The sequence below is a fragment of the Nanorana parkeri genome, unplaced genomic scaffold (genome assembly GCF_000935625.1).
Source record: "Nanorana parkeri isolate BGI_ZX_2015 unplaced genomic scaffold, ASM93562v1 scaffold823, whole genome shotgun sequence".
NCBI classification, from domain to species: Eukaryota; Metazoa; Chordata; class Amphibia; order Anura; family Dicroglossidae; genus Nanorana; species Nanorana parkeri.
The window spans coordinates 491,152-511,864 of record NW_017307091.1 but is presented as its reverse complement, the minus strand read 5'-3'; the positions used below and the strand labels follow the sequence as shown (position 1 = coordinate 511,864).

Genomic DNA, 20,713 nt, shown 5'->3' with positions numbered 1-20,713 from the left:
GGCACAGCTGATCCAGATGTTCGATCAGCTGAGTCGAAGTCCTTCTGCACTTCGGCTGACCGAAGTGCAACTGAAGCCAGCCGATGTCTAAAATCAGCCATACAAGCCTGAAGTGAATAGCTTAACAGCGTTGGGCTCACTTCACTTCAGGTAGGTTATTCACTCGGCTGCCTTCGGTCATCTTTGTGAACAACCCTCTTAGTATCTGCTATATATCAAATATTCATAAGCAATTTTTCAACTATACCCAATTACATTAATATCTTTAACATTTTCATTTTTCTTGAACATAAGAAAATGTATACAAATATTCCCCTAAATAGCAATACATTTGACACTAAGTACAAAGGGTTTTCGTTTGTTTACTTTTTAAACATTTGCAAACTCTAATTGCACTGGGAATCTTAAATCCTCAAAGCAAATCTCAGATAAAAGATCAGTTTGAAAAATTAAATCTTTAGGGAACTAGTAAAGAGCTGTTACATGTTATTTAAAGCCTGTTTATGATTTCTTGACCTCCCTACATTAACAAAGGAAAAAATCCATAAAAGAAGAATATATTACCTGCAAACTCCACAGTAGCTTTTTCTTTGAAGCTCTTCTTTTTATCTTGGTTTGGGCCCCTTTTGCAGCACTTACTGCAATTACTTTTGCATGATATTCTAATTATTCGAGTTTCACTCGTATAACTGCCTAAAGTATAATGAAAATTCACATATACTCTGAGGTTTGAAACAAAATATCTGCCCTGGTGAGACCCTCTGCATTTGCCCCTGCTGAGACCCTCCACATCTGCCATGCTGACTATAGTGGTGATTTTCTTAAAAATGTTCGTGAAGTAAGGTTTTACTGTTGGAGTCAGTTGATTAAGGTTTTAATGTCTTTCATTTGTAAGTTGTAATAATGTATCATCATTACCAAAAATTGTCCTCTTATGTTGCATTGAACTCAAATCACACATTTGCCGAAAAAGTCATTCTTCTTAGACTCTCTGACGTCTTCAGTCTGCAGGTTGTCTTCTCCTTTTTACTTCTGATGGCATACATACTGACGTTGTCAGGAAATGTTCTGCTGATCGTCATGGTGAAGGTTGACCCTCAAGTTCAAACTCCAATGTACTTTTTCCTGACTAACCTTGCTATCACTGACATTTGCTTTTCTTCAACCGTGGTGCCCAAAATTTTGGTAAACACCATATCTCGGGACAAAAGCATTTCCTTTTTGGGTTGTGTAACACAATTGTATTTCCATTTGGCTCTAGGGGCAACCAAATGTTTAATACTGGCTACTATGGCTTTTTTCAACCATTTTTTCTGTGAGATGCTCAGTGAGATCATAGAGTATGCTTTAGTTGTCCTAGTTGCTGTAGGCTCCTTTATTCTCATCCTTGTATCCTATTTTGTTATCACCCTGAACATTTTACATTTAAGTTCCACCAAAGAAAGGCAAAAAGTGTGCCTCTCACCTTGCCGTGGTCTTTCTTTTCTATGGAACAGTACTGTTCATGCACCTACGTCCTCCTTCCAGTTACTCCCCGGAACATGATAGGATATTGTCCATCCTCTATACAGTGGTGACTCCAGTGCTGAATCCCATCATCTATAGTGTACGAAATAAGTACATCACAAAGCAGCCATAAAAAAATAATTGGCAGGTGTGGTTGCCAATGTAATAAAATAAAATCATCACAGTTAATTAAAATGTTATTTTTGAGCCCATTTTGTCTTTATAGCCCATATAGTGAACCCATATACCACTATCTAGATATTTACCCAATGGCAGCTTCAACCTTCACTGTAGGGTGGAAACTGTTCTTTTACCCTAAATCATATTTGTCCATATTAGCCAGAAAATCAGGATTTGATAGCAATGTTACCATAGTCAATGATTGTGGGTTTCCTGTCTAAAGTTAAGAAGGGAACTTTGCGCCACTGCTTACTGGCAGCTAGGGTGGCCATTTCTAGACATTTGAAATCCACTCAAACTCCAGGGCTATTGCAATGGGTTCAGATAAGGAATTATATTTACACTATGGAGACCTTGGTAGCGTTTGACCAAAATGGGTCTGACTAAAATAGAGCCCTGGAAACGCGGTCTTGTTGGATAGCTTTTAAGGAAATCCCGGAATTTAAATAAATGTTCTTATTCTGACTCCGATTGTTGTATTAGCGATTTATCCCTTGCTGAGACCTCTATGCCTGGCCTGTATAAGCAGATATAATCACTGCAGACAATCCTTATCATTTTCATCCATAGAATGCTTTATTCTATGCAGCAGACAACAAGATACAGCAGATGAATGAACAGACGATATTTAAGGTCAAGGATGATAATGTTTCCAAGCTAGCATATACACTATATTGCCAAAAGTATTGGGACACCCCTCCAAATAATTGGATTCAAGTTTTCTAATCACCTCTATGGCCGCAGGTGTATAAAATAAAGCACCTAGGCATGCAGACCGTCTCTACAAACATTTGTGAACGAATAGGTCGCTCTCAGGAGCTCAGTGAATTCAAGCGTGGTACTGTGATAGGTTGCTGCCTATCACCAAGTGCAATGCACCGCGTGGGATGCAGTGGTGTAAAGCACACCGCCACTGGACTCTAGAGAAGTGGAGACGTGTTCTCTGGAGTGACCAATCACCCTTCTCTGTCTGGCACTCCGATGGACGTGTCTGGATTTGGCGGTTGCCAGGAGAACGGTACTTGCCTGACTGCATTGTGCCAAGTGTACAGTTTGGTGGAGGGGAGATTATGGTGTGGGGGGTTGTTTTTCAGGGGTTGGGCTTGGTCCCTTAGTTCCAGTGAAGGGAACTCTTAAGGCATCAGCATACCAAGACATTTTGGACAATTTCATGCTCCCAACTTTATGGGAACAGTTTGGGGATGGCCCCTTCCTGTTCCAACATGACTGCGCACCAGTGCACAAAGCAAGGTCCATAAAGACATGGATGAGCGAGTTTGGGGTGGAGGAACTTGACTGGCCTGCACAGTTCTGACCTCAACCCAATAGAACACCTTTGGGATGAATTACAGTGGAGACTGCGAGCCCGGCCTTCTCCTCCAACATCAGTACCTGACCTCACAAATGGTGAAACATTCCCATAGACACACTCCTAAACCTTGTGGACGCCTTCCAAGAAGAGTTGAAGCTGTTATAGCGGCAAAGGGTGGGCCGACTCAATATTGAACCCTACGGACTAAGACTGGGATGCCATTAAAGTTCATGTGCGTGTAAAGACAGGCGTCCCAATACATTTGGCAATATAGTGTACCTGTGGTCCTGCTATAGGCAGCCATGACACTAAACGACTAGTTCTTGAAGTATGGGGAAATACATCATAAATGGCAGGGAACACAGAAAAACATGGTGCATTAACCAAAATGTCCACAAGATGGCAGTAATTAAACAGCTACTAATGCCAATGAACAAATGGCTTAAAGGAGAACTATGAGGTGAATGCTTTTCACTCACCTCATAATTCTAGCCGACCTGTGACAATGAGACTGTCACAGGTCGGCTCAGTAGATCGGGTAGTGAGCGAACATATACCGGCGTTCGCTCACTTCACAATCCTGTCACGGCTCTCTGCCGTGACAGGAGAGGGGCTGGATTCCCCCCTCCCCGCTCCGATCCTGCAGCGATGACTGGCGGAACGGACAGGGGAGGGGGCGGGTACAGCTGGCTCTGCCTCTAGATAGGCAGAGCCAGCTGTCACTCAAGCAACTGGGCGGATCCAGACATAATTGTCGGGATCCGCTAAAGCTGCGGCTTCTCAGTATACCGCGAGCTGTAGCTCGTGGCGGCGTCTCAGTATACCACGAGCTGTAGCTATACTGAGCTTAGGGTGACGGGAAGACGCTAGTTTGTGTCCTCCCGTTACCCTAAGGAGAACTATGGGGAAAAGACTTAACCCCATAGTTCTCCTTTAAGGAAAAAAACAACTATATAAATTCTCACTTCACATTAATATGAATATTAACTATGACTATGCATTGTGTCATATTTTTACAACAGCACAGTTCTGCTTATGACTCTCTATCTATAATATGATTGTGAAGTCACTGCTGGACACAGGTTGGTGAGCTGCTATGTAAGCATGTTTCTCAGAGCTGCTTATTCTGCAGGGGCGTCCCGAGGCCGGTCTAGACCGGGTGAAACCCCGCCGTGTTGTCATCGCGCGTAATATCACCTTGCGCATGCTGGCAGAGAGAGGAGGGGACGTTCACCTGGCAGAATGAGGTATGCCATCGGGCCCCCTCCACTCTCCTGACACTGTCGGGCTTTCGGTCCATGACCGTGTGCCCAACTTTTTAGAGGGGGTGACATCAAAATGACTGTCAGTCATTTTGGTGACACCCGGGTGCGGGACGCCCCCCCACGCACCCCCCTTGGGACGCCACTGTTATTCTACCATTGGTACAACCATCACAACCCTGTCCTTGTTTGTGCCCCCCTTCCCCTTTCCCCTACTCTACTTTGGTGTTCCCACCCCCCTTCACCTTAGCTTGTTTGGGAATTTTCATCTACTACTTCCTACCCCTGAGTTATCTGTAGTTAGCAGGTTTTCTAGATTGTGGGCATCTTTTCCTATCCTCTGAGGTATTGTGTTGCACTTTTGACAACCCACTGTTAATTTGGTGCCTTTCTAGTCTGTGCCTCTGACTTTTTGGTGTACTACACTTTGCCAATGCTATGGTTTGCATACCAAGAAATGTTTCATAATGTTCCCCTATATAATTATGCATTTAATAAAAGATTGACTGAAAATTATTTCTTCAAATATATTTAAAGTATGGCAGGGGCGGATCCAGAGTCTAGTCTCGGGAGGGGCACGGCCAACAAATAAGCCCCCCCCCCCATCTGGCTCTTCCACTGCTACTGTGCCACCCCTTTCCTCTCTCACCGCCTATGTGTCCACTGCCCCCCCATCTCTCCCCCTCTCCCCCCGTTGAACAACGCACTCCCCTGGCCTTTCCTTCTGGGATATTTCCGCCGCTGTCAGTCTTTGGTGGTCTGTACTCACAAATTAGGCAGCTGCAAAGCCCCTGCGTGGGCTGAAACGGCCGCCTAATTTGCCTGACTACAGTGCAGCCTCTGCTTTGGGTCCTCATAGTCGGTGCGGCCAGCCTGGCCCAGCAGAGCGGCGGAGGGTGGGAGCGATAATAATAAACGCAGAGTGTGGAGGTGAGTAATGTGATGCAGTGCAGAGGTCAGTAATGTGACACAGTGTGGAGGTCAGTAAGGTGACACAAGGCGCGGAGGTCAGTAAGGTGACGCAGTGCGGAGGTCAGTAATGTGACCCAGTGCAGAGGTCAGTAAGGTGACCCAGTGCAGAGATCAGTAATGTGACGCAGTGCAGAGGTCAGTAATGTGACCCAGTGCGGAGATCAGCGGTGTAAGAAAAAGGACATACAGTGGTGTTGTGCTGTCCTCATGCCCTCTTCTTCCTCTCCAGGTGGTGGTGGGGGAGCATCCATGTCTGCTCCATGTGAAGCCCCCAGCAGCCTTGTTGTGCCTCCTCTGCAGGTCCCTTCCCGCTCTGCTGCAACTAGCCAGGCAGCCAATGATGGTGCTGCACTCTCCCTCCCAGCCAATAGCAAGCAAAGGAGGGTTTTTAGCCCTGCATAGTACTTAAACTGTGACAGGTGTATGTCCCGGGCCGCTGTGCGGGGATGTACTGGTGTCACTACTACTGCGGTTGGGAGAGGCAGGGAGCGGCTCTCCAATCTCTATCTAATTGCCCCGTTGCCCCCACCCCCATGATCCGCCAATTATGTATGGGGAAATTAGAAAAATAACAAAATTATCTGCTACTGTTCATAGCACGAAATAACCTGTAACAACAAATAAAATACGAGTCACATAAAACAGCTGCAAGATGTAAGCTCAATAGTTCACTCAGAAAAGTTATTTGAACTTTTCGTTAAACTTTCACAAAGAGTGGCTCATGTATGGTCATCAAAACAAGGCGAGGAATACAAAAGCTTAAGTTTTAAACTGATGGCAAAACATTTTTTTCTAAGAAGTTTAAAGAAACATTTTAACTTTCAAACTCTAATTGGACTGGGAGTCCCAAATCCTTACGGCAAAGAGTGATCATTTCAGTCATTAAAATTATACAAAGAATCCTTTTGGGAATGAGTGATTCGTTATATATTGCTGGCAACCAATTTATGGTTAACTTTGGGTTGGCGAAAGTCAACAGATGAACCTGAAATCGTCAGTATGGTTCTGACTACAAATATTATTTATTTTGCAGAATATAATAGCTAAGAAGAGCTAAAAAGTTTTTTTCTTTTGCTTTATTATACTTTCATATGGTAGCAGAGTTTACTCCATAGGACTACTATAGAATAACTGACTTAAACAAATGTTTGTTACGTGACAGTAGAGTTGGTTATAGTATGCAAAACAAACAAACAGACAGCGCCTTGTCCTCATGTAATACAGTTTATTCATCAATAAACATACAAGCTGACATATAATACTACTCACATGGTAATCACTGAATGAATGGTACAAGGCAGACCCCACACAAAGCTGCCTTGCTGGTTATACATATGTAAAAAATTCTAATTTATAAATGTATGTATGCTTGAATTGTGCTGCAGACTACAAATTTACTTAATCATTTGAAACAAAATGTATGCTTAGAAAAAACAAATATAATATAAAATAATAAATTTCAAACTGATTATATTCTTAAATGTGTAGTTTTTTAAATTAATCCAATACAGTATGATATTATTATTTCACATATTATTTTCTTGTACTATTTAATTTGATAAAGTTTATCATTTGGAGTTGACCATAACGTTTCTCCACTATAAAAGATGTCCATGCATGTTGTGCTGGAGAATTCAAATCAAACCTTTCCAGGACACTTTATCCTTCTGGGACTCTCTAACATTTTGTACCTTCAGGTTGTGTTTTTCTTGCTGCTTCTGATGTTATACATGGTGACATTATCAGGAAATATTCTACTGGTTTGCATGGTGAGGTTTAATCCTCGCCTTCAGACCCCGATGTACTTTTTCCTGGCCAACCTTGCCATCATTGACATTTGCTTTTCCTCAACTGTGGTGCCCAAAATTTTGGTTAACACCATATCACCAGACAGAAGCATTTCCTTCTTGGGATGTGCAACCCAACTGTACTTCCATCTGGCCCTGGGTGGTACGGAATGTTTAATATTGGCGGCTATGGCTTTTGACAGGTACAATGCCATCTGTAAACCGTTACAATACAACATGATCATGAACCACAAACTGTGTCTTCGTCTGGCTGCTGTATCTTGGACTTTGAACTTTCTTTTAGCTGTAATTCTTACAATGGTCACTTTTGACTTGCCCTACTGTAAAGCCAACCAGATCAATCATTTTTTCTGCGAGATGCCCCCCATGCTTCATCTGTCCTGTGCCGATATTTGGTTCAGCGTGGTTGTAGAGTGCACTCTAGTTGTATTAGTTGTTGCAGGCTCTTTTCTACTCATACTTATATCTTATTTCTTCATCACCCTGACTATCTTAAATATAACTTCCACCAAACAACGGCAAAAAGCTTTCTCTACTTGCGCCTCTCACCTTGCTGTGGTCCTCCTGTTCTACGGAACGGCACTCTTCATGCACCTACGTCCTCCTTCTAGTTACTTCCCAGAGCAGGATAAGATTGTGTCTGTCTTCTATACAGTGGTGACACCAGTGATGAATCCCATCATCTACAGTATACGAAATAAGGAAATCAAAGCGGCCATTAGGAAGTCAATGGCTGTTAAAGATATCACTAATCTTTTTTTCCTTAGTACTAACAGGTAAACACCATGGGTTGATTTACTAAAGGCAAATAGGCTGTTTGCAGAGGAATTTTCCCTTAGCTTAGTGGATGTTGAGAAATTCACTTTGCATACAATCATTTGCAAGGAAACAGTATTTTTACTTTCATGGATGACGGATCATTCACTAAGCTATGGGAAAATTTCCTTTACAAAGTGAAAAGCCTGTTTGCCTTTAGTAAATCAAGCCTTATAACTCATTATAACAAAGGTATAAATGTGTTCTTACGCAGAAATATATTAGATAAATGAGCTCCTACACATTATAAATATCTTGATCCTTGTCTTGAGAAAGCAGGCCAAGCGTCACACTTGAACACTATGGAGTAACTTATATTGACTGTTGCCCAATTTCTTTTGCCCCCGTGTATATCCTGCTGGAAACATCTCTAACAGAGAACGTTTTTTTGACATTTGTGTCCTTACCCCTTGACTACTGGACCTTCAAATGCCATTTTAAAGAAATATATAGTAGATTTGTACTTTTTTGTTCTTTATCATTATTGTCAAGACTAAAAAATACTTCATTTTTTTTGTCAGGTATATATCATGTATTGGTATATTTTGTATTCTGCTTTTCAGCCAGCAGAGCACACTCAAGGCTCCTTTTCACATATTTCCAAGCTATCTCTGTGTGCTCTGTCAGAGCAGGGACTTACCCACACCCCGTTCCTTCCCCTGTACCTTTATTTTATTTAAAGTAAGAGTGCCTGGAAGGAGACAATTTTTCTACACACAAAAAACCTAGTGGGCTTTGAATCCCACAAAGATTCCAGGAAGACCATTCATAAGCCAGAACACTTCACTGCGCATCCAGTAGAGGTTGCCCCGTTCCAGTCAGGGACTCCAGAAGGCTATATCGAAAAACAAAAAACAACCAGGCACTTTCCTGCTGCAGGTAAAACCTTTTTATTCAATGAAAGAGTAAACAAAAATATGTAAAAGCATCAAAATAGACTGACAGTGCCACCTGCGGCCGGCAGCCACCTGCGGCCGGCAAATACCTTGTGCAATGTTAATTATTTCTACCTTGAAAATCCAATAAATATTTTGAAACGAAAATAGACTGACCTTGATTGAATAGCTGCTGTTGATGTAACAGATGGAGAGATCGAGGAGACTCTGTTCTCCTCACAGAGTCCCATTGCTAGCGCTTAGCGTGCTTACAGGGACACACCCCCTTCCTCACAGCTTAGCTGGTGATGGGGTAGCATGGAGCTGGCTTCCCGGCCAATCAGGAACCCGGGCGGCGTGTAATGACTTGTCTCCCGGCTTCCTGATTGTTTAGGAAGCTGGCCAATTAGGAAGCCAGGAGGCAAGTCATTACCCACCCCGCGGCTTCCTGATTGGCCAGAAATGACTCGATGACTGGCTTTCTGATTGGCCAGAAAGCCGGCTCCATGCTTCCTTGTCACCTGGTGATGAGGGAGCATGGAAATGGCTTCCTGGCTAATCGGGAAGCCAGACAGCGAGTCATTACACGCCGCCCGGCTTCCCTGATGGGACTTCCGGTATCGGCATTCGGTATCGGCGAGTACCAAAAAAAAATATATCGGTACTCATACTCGATACCGAAAAACTGGTCAAAAAAAATCCCTCACCTTAGTTGTCTTAGCTATGTTAAATACTGTGCATACTGTGCAACTGACAATAGGTTACTTTTACACTGCCTGTAATTCCTTCAATTTTGTAGGCAACAAATATTCATGTTTTGCGTCACAATAAGTACCAAATGATCAATTTTAGTGGATCTCTGAGTTTATGAATATGATATCCTTTTTAGCTTCTGTTGCAAACCACTTTTTCTGGAGGGATTTCTGGAAGACTGTCATGGCTAGCACTTCCAGCTTCAATAGTTTACTGGCCATTGCCCTGAAACAGGTATGGAGATCTGGAATTAAAATTTCACCTACCATTACACCTATCAATTTTTTAAATTCAAACCGTGGGCTGAAAGAAAAGAATTGACCCGATTTCTCCATCAACACAAACACCGTGTCGATGAAGAAATCCCGCAGTTTACATTATAATCTGACAGGTGCCACCGGCACTGATCGATCAAAAATGTTCCAACCGGCTCCTTCGATCAGCTGATCGAGGAATGCCGGCTGAAAGGGAGCCGACACACCCACACACTGCGAATTTGGCCCGTACATTCCAAACCGGACGAAATACGACCTGGCAACCCGCCAATGCTGCAGTGCCGTCCGTCCATTTTTTTACTACGGGCGGACGGCAAGAGGTTAAGGTTCTTTCCTGTACTGTGCCCTTGTGTAAAAAGCTAGTTTGGTGTGGAAGCTCAAGTGCTCACACAGAACCCTAATCTTAAATTTCCTGAACACCTTTAGGACGCATTGGAACACTGATTGTGTGCCAGGACTTTTTCTCCAACATCACTAACTGTCCTTACAACAGACACACTCTAGAATCTTGTGGAGAGGCTTCAGAGAAGAGTGGAGGCTATTACGGTCACAAAGGGGGACAACTCCATATTATTGACCATAGTTTTAGAATGGGATGTCCAACAAGCTCATGTTTGTGTGATGGTCAAGGGTCTAACTTTTGGCCATAAGTAGGGCATAAAATCATGACCGACTATGACAGTTGTTGCTCAAACGTAAACAAATTGATTAGAGGTGTCACGTATGCACACTACAGTGGTACCTCGGTTCACGAACTTAATTGGTTCCACGATTCTGGTCGCAAACCGAATTGGTTGTGAACCGAATCACATTTTCCCATAGGGTTCAATGTAAATCAGGTTAATCCGTTCTGAACCATATGAAGAAAAAAAACAAATTAACCACAGGTTTCTTTTTACCACCATTCTTGCTCCGCACATTCTTGTCACCTTCAATAACGCTCCGCACATTCTTGCCACCATTATTAATGTTCTGCACATTTTTGTCACCTTCATTAACGCTCTGGACATTCTTGTCACCTTCAGTAACGCTCCGCACATTCTTGTCACCTTCATTAATGCTCTGCACATTCTTGTCCCCTTCATTAACGCTCTGCACATACTTGTAAACTTCAATAACGCTCTGCACATTCTTGTCACCCTCAATAACGCTCCGCACATTCTTGTCCCCTTCATTAACGCTCTGCACATTCTTGTCACCTTCATTAACGCTCTGCACATTCTTGTCACCTTCATTAACGCTCTGCACATTCTTGTCACCTTCAATAACGCTCTGCACATTCTTGTCACATTCATAAATGCTCTGCGCTTTCTTTTTCCCACCATGCTTGCTCTGCACTTTCTTGGGAGCCATGCTGGATTGAATACAGTAATACTGTACAGTACTGTGCTACAAAGCACCAAAAAAGCTTCACTGTAAGTGTCCACAGCCCTGTCTGCGACCGCAATCCCGAGTTCAGAAAGCCATGACCATGTGTCAGAGCGGGGAATATGACCGCGGTCGTGTTCGTAACCCAAGGCAGAGTTCGTGAACGGAGGCAAAATTTTGACGAACTTCTTGGTCGCGAACCGAATTGTTCGTGAACAGAGGCGTTCGTGAACTGAGGTACCACTGTACTCCAAGCGGCCACGTCACTTATTTAGGTTGTAAGAGGGTTGAAAAATCACTATCTATCATTACTAGACTGGAAAATAATGATTAGGTCCAACTTACACACCACCCATTCTGTCTAGTCTACAGATTGCTGCCACCAAACCAAACCTGGTTAAACATTCAATTCCTAATTTAGTATATAATACCCAGAGTAACATTCAAAGACACCCAAAACTTAAATTTAGCCGAATGTGTATAAGGTATTATCAAAATAACCTCTTCAGGAACATACTGTACTGTATGTGGTTCTTATACCAGACAAAGGCAGGAACTGAGTAAATTAATGATTTATTATGAAGGAAAAGTATTCACAGTGCATATATTTACAATTAGATGTTACATAAGACAGTTACACAATACAAACAATCAAAAATAAAAAGAGAAAACTGATAGAAATCCTACACACAGAAGCACTCGTATCTATCCCAGGGGGCTTCCAGCAAGGAAAATGGCAATTTACTACAAAATTAGATTTTGGCCCTAAGTAAGCACACCCTAATTACCATTGCAACATATTTTACACCTATGGTCACAGCTCAGGTTGCAGTCCAGAGTCTGGAAAGAACGGGGTGGGGAAGCAGGAGTGGCTAAGAGATAAGGACCTGAAGCTCCCATCTATTTCACACCTGGCCAAGGAGTTTTCCAACTGACAGCACCCATATATATAACAAAAAGGTTAATGTTTCAAGATATGAGTCTGACACAGGTATGGTATTTCCAGATTCAGATGCAGCAGATGCCGTCTTTCCATGGACAACATCTTACATGCTTAGACTGCACCGACAGTAACCAACTTTCGTCTAGCTCTTAGACAATTAGAAATACCCCAGCCTTATCTGGTGTCATTCTATTGGGAATAATGAAGGTACTTCGAATATATATACTAGGTCCCCAGATTGCAATCCCCGGATCCATATTTCATCTTTTACACATGACCTTGAATACAAAGGGGCTGGGCTTCTACCTCTTTTGTTTGTTGTAGGGTCCTTTGAAGGCTCACTTCTTGGTGCCTCCCTGGCTAGGAGAGGTTTGAAATACACCACCTGAGAAGGGTCCAGGCAAAAGGAATCCAACCGAGATGCTAACTGTGTTATATAATCTCATTTACACTTCATGGCATTTGAATCATCTCTCACTGAAGCCTGGCTAACCCCTGCAACTCCATCATCTTGTTACCTCTGCTGGAAGGTTAAGTCACATGCCTACTACCCCCAGTCACACTGATTAACAACATATTTACAATAAATCATAGCATCATGTCTACCGGACCTGACAAGAGGCATCCATCAAATATATACATATCCATTAAAATATGATGTCATCAGTCTGCTGCAGGCGGGAGGGAGCATTTCTTCAGTCCCACCTCCTGCATCACCCAGACTGTACATTTGTAGCAAGTCACAAGGTGAGGGGCTGAAGCAGGAGCTGCGTTTTTTCTAACCAGTGTGAAAACAGAAAGAACTTGACAGTATTTACAGTACTGTTTCATCTATGAGCCACCATCTCAGTCCAGGAAATAGATGGTGACCCTGAATGATGCCTGAACAAAGATACTGTCATCCTTCTGGTATTTTTTATTAAATATTTTTATTTTTTACTTTACTTTTAGGGGCTTCGGGGAAATATTGAGGGTCTAAACAGACCCCTGATATTTCCCTTTAAAAATAGAAAAAGAGATTGAGGCCCCTGCTGTATAATGCTGTTATCAAAAGCTGAATAACAAGATCTCGATTTGCACACACAGCTAAATGAACCATCTCAGTGACCCAGAGGAGAGTCCCCCTTTCCTACTCACTCAGAAGAGAGGATACTTTTTATATTTTTAGTCTACAGAAACAATCAGCAGGTGCAGCGCTAGTGCTGGGCTTTCACTGAAGTATGAAATGTGTCGATGGAATGTTTTGTCATTGTTAGAAAGCTGGAGAGCCTTTAGGCTCCTAGTTTTTTCTACAAATGATTCTTGATTTTCAAAGAACTTTTAAGTTATGTACTCTTGTGTACATGTACATGAAACTATACTCACCCCGAAAACCCAATCATTTGTAGAGGAATTTAAGAAAATAGAAATGTCTTTGTTCATCATTGGAAACTGTATATGCCTACAGCTACAGCTAGTCACATATAATCCTTTAGTATGTCCATTGCCCTCTCTCAACTCTACACAGAGGACAGTGAAGTGGACCTTAACTCAAATAATGAAGATTTGCTATCTTGTTGGGAACATCTTGAAATATTAATTAGTTCTCCACTATGTACCATTTGTCTGTATTTCATTGCCAAAAAATATCTGCAGTTCCTGGAACGTGAGGGTGCCTAGGTACTCCTATGCATACAGCCTCATGGCTGCATATCCATATTATGAGGTCTAAGGTACTTCTACTTCTGACTGCTAGTCTTACGGGATGTGAAGTGAGATATGGTGATGTCACTATTGTGCTGCTGACTGTTCTCCTTACTGGAGACTCTGACATGAGGAAACAAAACCCTGCCTCCACCAAGATGGCCGCTTCCATACAGAAAGCCAGTGCAGAACAAGGTGTGGCAAGTCAGCTGCAGGAAGATCGCAGCCAATACTGGTGACTAGTATTCTGTTCTCTTCTTCTTTTTTGGACACGGCTTACCGAGTTCTGCCCCTCTATAACAGCAATGTTCAACCGAATACATTCAGGGATCTTTATATTAATGTTTTTATCAAAAATTAATCCATTCTTTAGATCCAATCTTATGTGAAAATGTGTGAAATGTGAGTGAATCTTGGTCAAAAACATTCATGAATAGACCTCATAGTAGTTTCAGGTTGCCGACAGAAAAAGTCATCTTTCCTCACTTACATATACATTATATCAAGTCTAATTATGCCACTAAAAACAATAAAGAGACCTGGACTTGAAAATGAAGACTATTTAGTAAAACAATGATTAGATTTCGGAATCCCTGTCAGTCGCTTGCATATTGAAAGAGCTTTTCCCTGTAATAAAGAAGGTATTATACTCCAGGGGCCCAAGTATCCTACTTTGCTTCTGCTCCAGCTCGGCAGCCTCCAGCAAAGTCTTCCGCATTTGACACTTCCGGAAGTGTCAGATGGCTGTGTCACCTGCCATATGCTGTGGTTCCATCCAATGGTGTCACAAGGGCGTGCAGCCCGCACCCGGGTGACCCCATTGGAGGGGTGACACCAAAATGACTGACAGTCATTTTGGTGTCACCCCCTCTGAAAAGTCGGCCACTCAGTCATGGACCAAATTTTTTTATGCCCGAATATCGTTTTAGTATAATCAGGCATATAAAAAAATTAGTTATCTCGGATTCCGACGAACCGGCGAAATCAACTGAAGTTCATTGATTTTGCAGGTTTGTCTGAATCCGAATGCACATGTCTAATATATCCTACGTCACTAGAATTCTTAGGTCTTCCAGGTTCAAAGTCCTTGAATTGAAGCCTGTGAAAATGAATGCCAATGTGCCACACATTCCGCCTTCTCCATCTCTCTCCATCTCACCTATCCCACCTCAACCTTAACCACTAAACTATCACGTTCTCAAACAATTCATCCCCACACAGCTACCTCCTAATGTATCAATTGCCCCTCCCTTTTAGATGGTCAGCCCTCAGGGGCAGGCCCTCCTTACCGTCTTGCCTTGAATTGCATTGTAAGTATAATGTCTTCGCTATGTTGTAAAGCGCTGCACAAACTGTTGGTGCTATATAAATCCTGTATAATAATAATCATCATCATCATCTCTTAAGCTCACTATAAAATGTTAAAATCTGACTATAATATACTATAATATGTTTTTTTTAAATTAAAATAATTGTTTTGCCCATCAAAAAAAGCTACTATTCATGTAGTGGAATTGTTGGATCTAAAATGCCTTCAGGACCTTTTGCTTCATCTTTGCAGCTTTAGAAAAGAGTTGGCAATGGACTCCACTGTCCACACCCAACATGCTGGCCACTGCTTATGGAAGCCAATTGGTTTCTCTTCCCTTTTATCAACTGTGGAAGTCTTGACCCACAAACATTTACTAAAGGAGGCAATAAACAGAAGAGAATTGTCAGGCACAAAGGCATGATCCTCCTGCGCTATACCTTTTGAACCCTTAGGGGTTATATATGGCTTGCCACCGGATCCTGAATAGCAATTGAATTAAGCATGGGAAGGAAGAAGGGAGAAGCGTGCACCTGAGATACTCCAGTAGCTCTGTTGAAAGTCACTTGCACATGGGTCAATAGACTTGACAAATGTTCAAAGAAAACTCCACAAACAGTTTATTATTAACATTTTAAAAATTTGCTGTAATTATCCAATCATGTAAAAGTTAAAGTTCTCATTACTTTGAATTTCACAATTACATGCAGATGAAATAAGTAAACAGGAATTTTTCTTCCACATGATTGGAAAACCAATGTGAATATTCACTCAATTTATTAGGTGAATATTCCCTAGTAAATCGGCCTCACAGTATCAGCCAAAATCATTTTGATGATATTCTTTGGTGATGATTTTTTTTTTACATTTCGAAAATGTTTAAAAGAGAATTATGGGGTAAGCGTTTTTCCCCATAGTTCTCTTTAGGGTCACAGGACGACATATAATAACCTCCTCCCGTGACCTAAAGCTCAGTATATAGTGGGCTATTGCTCGCGATATACTGAGAGCGCCAGAGCAGGGATGGATCCCGACAATGCTTTTGAGATCCACCCAGGTGTGTGAGTGACAGCTGGCTCTGTCTATCTAGACGCAGAACCAGCTATGCCCACCCCTCCCTGTCTGTTCCTCCAGTCAGCGCTGGAGGATCGGAGCGAGGAGGGGGGAATCCCTGTGGGGAGCGGTAAGTGACAGTAAAAGCTCTCTGCAGGGAGACGTTCGGGAAATGAGTGAGCGACGATATGTGGTCGCTCACTTCCCGATCAATAGAGCTGACCTGTGACCACGGCTGGATTTCCCACAAGGCCAACCAAGGCCCGGCCTCGGGGGAGCAGGGAGCAGAGGGGCAGCAGGGGTGTGGAATTTCTATCTCCCGATGCCCGGGACATGCAGTTCCGGGGGACGGGCGGGTAGTTGTTTTCTACATTTAGCCCTGCTTTGGGCAAGCAGAGCTAAATGTACAACGTGGAAGCCGCCGCTTGTTTTGCATGCATCCTGCAGGTCTGCCATTCTCCATGGGTGGGGGGGCCTTTTTGGCGGGTAGAGGGGCGCATTGAGGAACCTGGCCTTGGGGCGGCACAGAGAGTAAATCCGGCCCTACCTGTGACAGCTCCTTCGTCACAGGTCGGCTCTAACTATGAGAATGAGTGGAAATCACTCACCTCATAGTTCTCCTTTAATGTATGAAACAATTACATTACTAAACAAATCTGCTACTCAAAGCCCAAATAGCCTGCAACAAGTGATCACCATAAAATCTCATTCACATAAAACAATGGTAAGGTGCTCTCAGTTATTTTCGGTTCCATGAACTTTTTGTTGAACTTTCAGAAAGAGTGACTCGTCTATGGTCATCAAAACATAGTAGAGATTGCAAAAGTCTGAACTGAATGCAAAACATTGTTTTCTAAGAAGTTTAAAGATATTCTTTCTTAACTTTCAAACTCTAATTGGACTGGGAATCTCAAATCCTTATGGCAACAACTGATCATTTCACTCATTAAATTGAAACCTTTTGGGAACGAGTGATTAGTTATATATTGTTGGCAACCAATTTCTGGTCTCCTTCAGGTTGGCAGAGGAAATGAAAACCTTAGTATGGTTCTGACTACAAATATCATCCGTTGATTGCTTTGCAGAATTAGATGAATTCAAACTAAAAAGATTTTCTTTACTATACTTTACATTATTATACTTTACTATACTTTCATATGTTACCAGAAATGTTGCTTCTTAGGACTACCACAGCATACCTGACTTCGAAAAAAAGATTTGTTCAGTGACAGTAGAGTTGTGTGTACATATGTAAGAATTCCAATTTAGAAATGTATATTCTCTGTATATTCTTGAATTGTGCTGCAGACTACAAATTGACTTAATTGTTTGAAACAACATCTAGGCTTTGAGTTTTGCTTTGAGCTTTGAAATTAATAAAATATAAACTAATATAATACATTCCAGGCTGATTACATTCCTAAACATGTGGTTTTGTATTGATCCAATACTTTATGATTTTATTATACCTCACAGGAAATTTACTATGTTACTATTTCATTTGATAAAGTTTATAATTTGGAGATGACCGTAGGGTTTCTCCACTAGCAAAGATGTCCATGCATGTTGTGTTGGAGAATTCAAACCAAACCTTTCCAGGACACTTTATCCTTCTGGGACTCTCTAACATTTTGGACCTTCAGGTTGTCTTTTTCTTGCTGCTTCTAATGTTATACATGGTGACATTATCAGGAAATATTTTACTAGTCTTCATGGTAAGGGTTAACCCTCGCCTTCAGACCCCGATGTACTTTTTCCTGACCAACCTTGCCATCATTGACATTTGCTTTTCCTCAACCGTGGTGCCCAAAATTTTGGTTAACACCATATCACCAGACAGAAGCATTTCCTTCTTGGGATGTGCAACCCAACTGTACTTCCATCTGGCCCTGGGTGGTACGGAATGTTTAATATTGGCGGCTATGGCTTTTGACAGGTACAATGCCATCTGTAAACCGTTACAATACATCATGATCATGGACCACAAACTGTGTCTTTGTCTGGCTGCTGGATCTTGGACTTTGAGCTTCCTCATAGCGGTAATTCTGACAATGGTCACTTTTGACTTGCCCTACTGTAAAGCCAACCAGATCAATCATTTTTTCTGCGAGATGCCCCCCATGCTTCATCTGTCCTGTGCCGATATTTGGTTCAGCGTGGTTGTTGAGTGCACTTCAGTTGTGTTAGTTGTTGCAGGCTCTTTTCTACTCATACTTATATCCTATTTCTTCATCACCCTGACTATCTTAAATATAACTTCCACCAAACAACGGCAAAAAGCTTTCTCTACTTGCGCCTCTCACCTTGCTGTGGTCCTCCTGTTCTACGGAACGGCACTCTTCATGCACCTACGTCCTCCTTCTAGTTACTTCCCAGAGCAGGATAAGATTGTGTCTGTCTTCTATACAGTGGTGACACCAGTGATGAATCCCATCATCTACAGTATACGAAATAAGGAAATCAAAGCGGCCATTAGGAAATCAATGGCTGTCGTAGTTTGTCAATAATCCTTTTTTCCTTTGTATTACCAAGTACACGGCATGGCCAGGGCCGGATTTACTCTCTCTGCTGCCCCAAGGCCAGGTTCCTCAATGCCGCCCCCCTACTCGCCAACCCCCCCATGTAGAATGGCAGCCCAGCAGGCTGTATACAAGTGATCTCGATGATAACGCCGGGATCACTTATACAAAGCAAGCAGCGGCTTCCCCGCTGTACATTTAGCTCTGCTTGCCCAGAGCAGGGCTAAATATAGAAAACAACTACCCGCCTGGCGCCCGGAACTGCATCTCCCGGGCATCGAGAGATAGGAATTCCACACCCCTGCTGCCCCTCTACTCCCTGCTGCCCCAAGGCCGGGCCTTGGTTGGCCTTGTGGGAAATCCGGCCCTGGGCATGGCATTGGTTTACCTAAAGCAAATATACTGTTCACTTTGCAGGAGAATTTACACATGCAAGTCAAATAAAACAGTATTTTTGCTTGCACATGATTAGATGTTGGAAGTCAGCAGAACTGTACCTCATTCACTAACCTAAGGGAAACATTTCCTTTCAAAGTGAACAGCCTATTTTTTACTTTAATATATTAACTACTATAACGCAATACAACAAATACTTTTATGTGTTGTTGGGCAGAAATATATAGGATAAATGAGCTATTACACATTATATATATACTGAGCCTTGCCTTGGGAAAGCAGGACAGCAGGATCTAAGCTTCACACTTGTAGAGTATGGAGTAACTTATAATGACTTTTGCCCAATTAATTTGGCCACCCATATGTGTGCTCCCTCCATGCAGGCTGGAGGGAGCAATTCTTCAGTCTCCCATCCTGCATTACTTAGACTGTACCTTACCTAAAAGTGGCCAGAAGAGTCTTATGGGAAGAAGTCTTAAGGGTAAAGATGGCCAGATGGGGGTGGTTCTGCAGGGGTAGGGGGAGCCTTGGCAGGTGATGGTCTTGACAGCTATTCCAAATATGGGTAGTGTAAAGGGCTGTGGATAAGAGAGGTCACAGAGCAATTGCAAATGAAGGTGGGCAGAAATGACCAGAAGGAAATAGACTAGTGGCTTAGGGTGGCCAGAAGAGGGTCAGGTACATGTGGTTCTGTGAGCTATTCAAAGACAAGAGAATTCATATTTACATTGACATTAGGTATGCTTCCGGGGTAGCCCAAATACTGATGTACAAGCCTTTCAATATCTGATAGAGAAAGTTTACTTTGACTTTATCCTAACACCATTCAGAGCAAGATGACATTCTGCAGTCATTGCAAAGAATTCTTCTATCTGGATGGCCGGAACACAAGGAAAATACACCAGCCTGATGTTTAGGAGAGGCTGAATATGATGCAAACAGTGTTGGAGTAATAATTAACCATCTGAGGACAAACATTCCCATCATTCCTTCCGAGTTCAAAGTCCCAACAGCGTTCATTTCACAGGAAGAGTCTGGAGAAGAAGGTGAGCGCGATATGTCTGGATATCATTTTTCTCTATTGAGTTGAGAGTTTCCATTTTTGGGGAAGCAAGAAAACTTAATGATTTTTATTTGATCCAATATCATTAATGGTAACAGTTCTGATATCTGCTTACATCTTCTTTCCTTTCGGACCATTAACCCCCTCAGTACCGACTTATTACACCCCCTTCCTGTCCAGATCATTTTTCAGGTTTCAGCACTGTGGTACTTTGACCAACATTTTTTTTAATGCAATTAAATGAACCCTGATGCTCTAACCATCACATGTTTTGAGGCCCTGAAGTACAGGACAGTAGAAACACCCAGAAAATGACCCCTTTTTTGGAAAGTAGAGAGCACATGGTCAGGGCCAGATTTACTCTCCCTGCTGCCCCACGGCCAGGTTCCGCAATGCACCCGCCCCCCATGGAGAATGGCAACCAGATGGCAGGGCGGCAGGGTTAGTTTTAATTTTTTTATTGTTTCTTCATTTATTTTTTACTTATCGCTTTTTTATTTTCATTTATTTTTTTACTTTAAAAAAAATTCTAATCTTGTTGTTTCCTTTTTTTATTTTTTATATTTTTTTATCTTATTATTGATTATTTTTTATTTTAATTATTTTCTTTGTTTCTTCTT

The 20,713-nt window shown here is 42.3% G+C and overlaps 2 protein-coding genes across 2 annotated transcripts; both read left to right on the top strand.

Annotated features, from left to right (window-relative positions):
• Window positions 1-6,839: 6,839 nt before the first annotated feature.
• Window positions 6,840-7,820, top strand: LOC108794218 (olfactory receptor 2G3-like). Its single transcript, XM_018565220.1, has one exon. It carries the CDS (start codon window positions 6,840-6,842, stop codon window positions 7,818-7,820), a length of 981 nt encoding a protein of 326 aa, XP_018420722.1.
• A 9,848-nt stretch (window positions 7,821-17,668) lies between these two features.
• LOC108794217 (olfactory receptor 5V1-like) lies at window positions 17,669-18,622 on the top strand. Its single transcript, XM_018565219.1, has one exon. It carries the CDS (start codon window positions 17,669-17,671, stop codon window positions 18,620-18,622), a length of 954 nt encoding a protein of 317 aa, XP_018420721.1.
• The last annotated feature ends 2,091 nt before the right edge of the window (window positions 18,623-20,713 follow it).

Bases quoted from the DNA above. Each gene is read 5' to 3' on its own strand.
- LOC108794218 (XM_018565220.1), top strand. From the start codon at position 6,840: ATGTCCATGCATGTTGTGCTGGAGAATTCAAATCAAACCTTTCCAGGA.
- LOC108794217 (XM_018565219.1), top strand. From the start codon at position 17,669: ATGTCCATGCATGTTGTGTTGGAGAATTCAAACCAAACCTTTCCAGGA.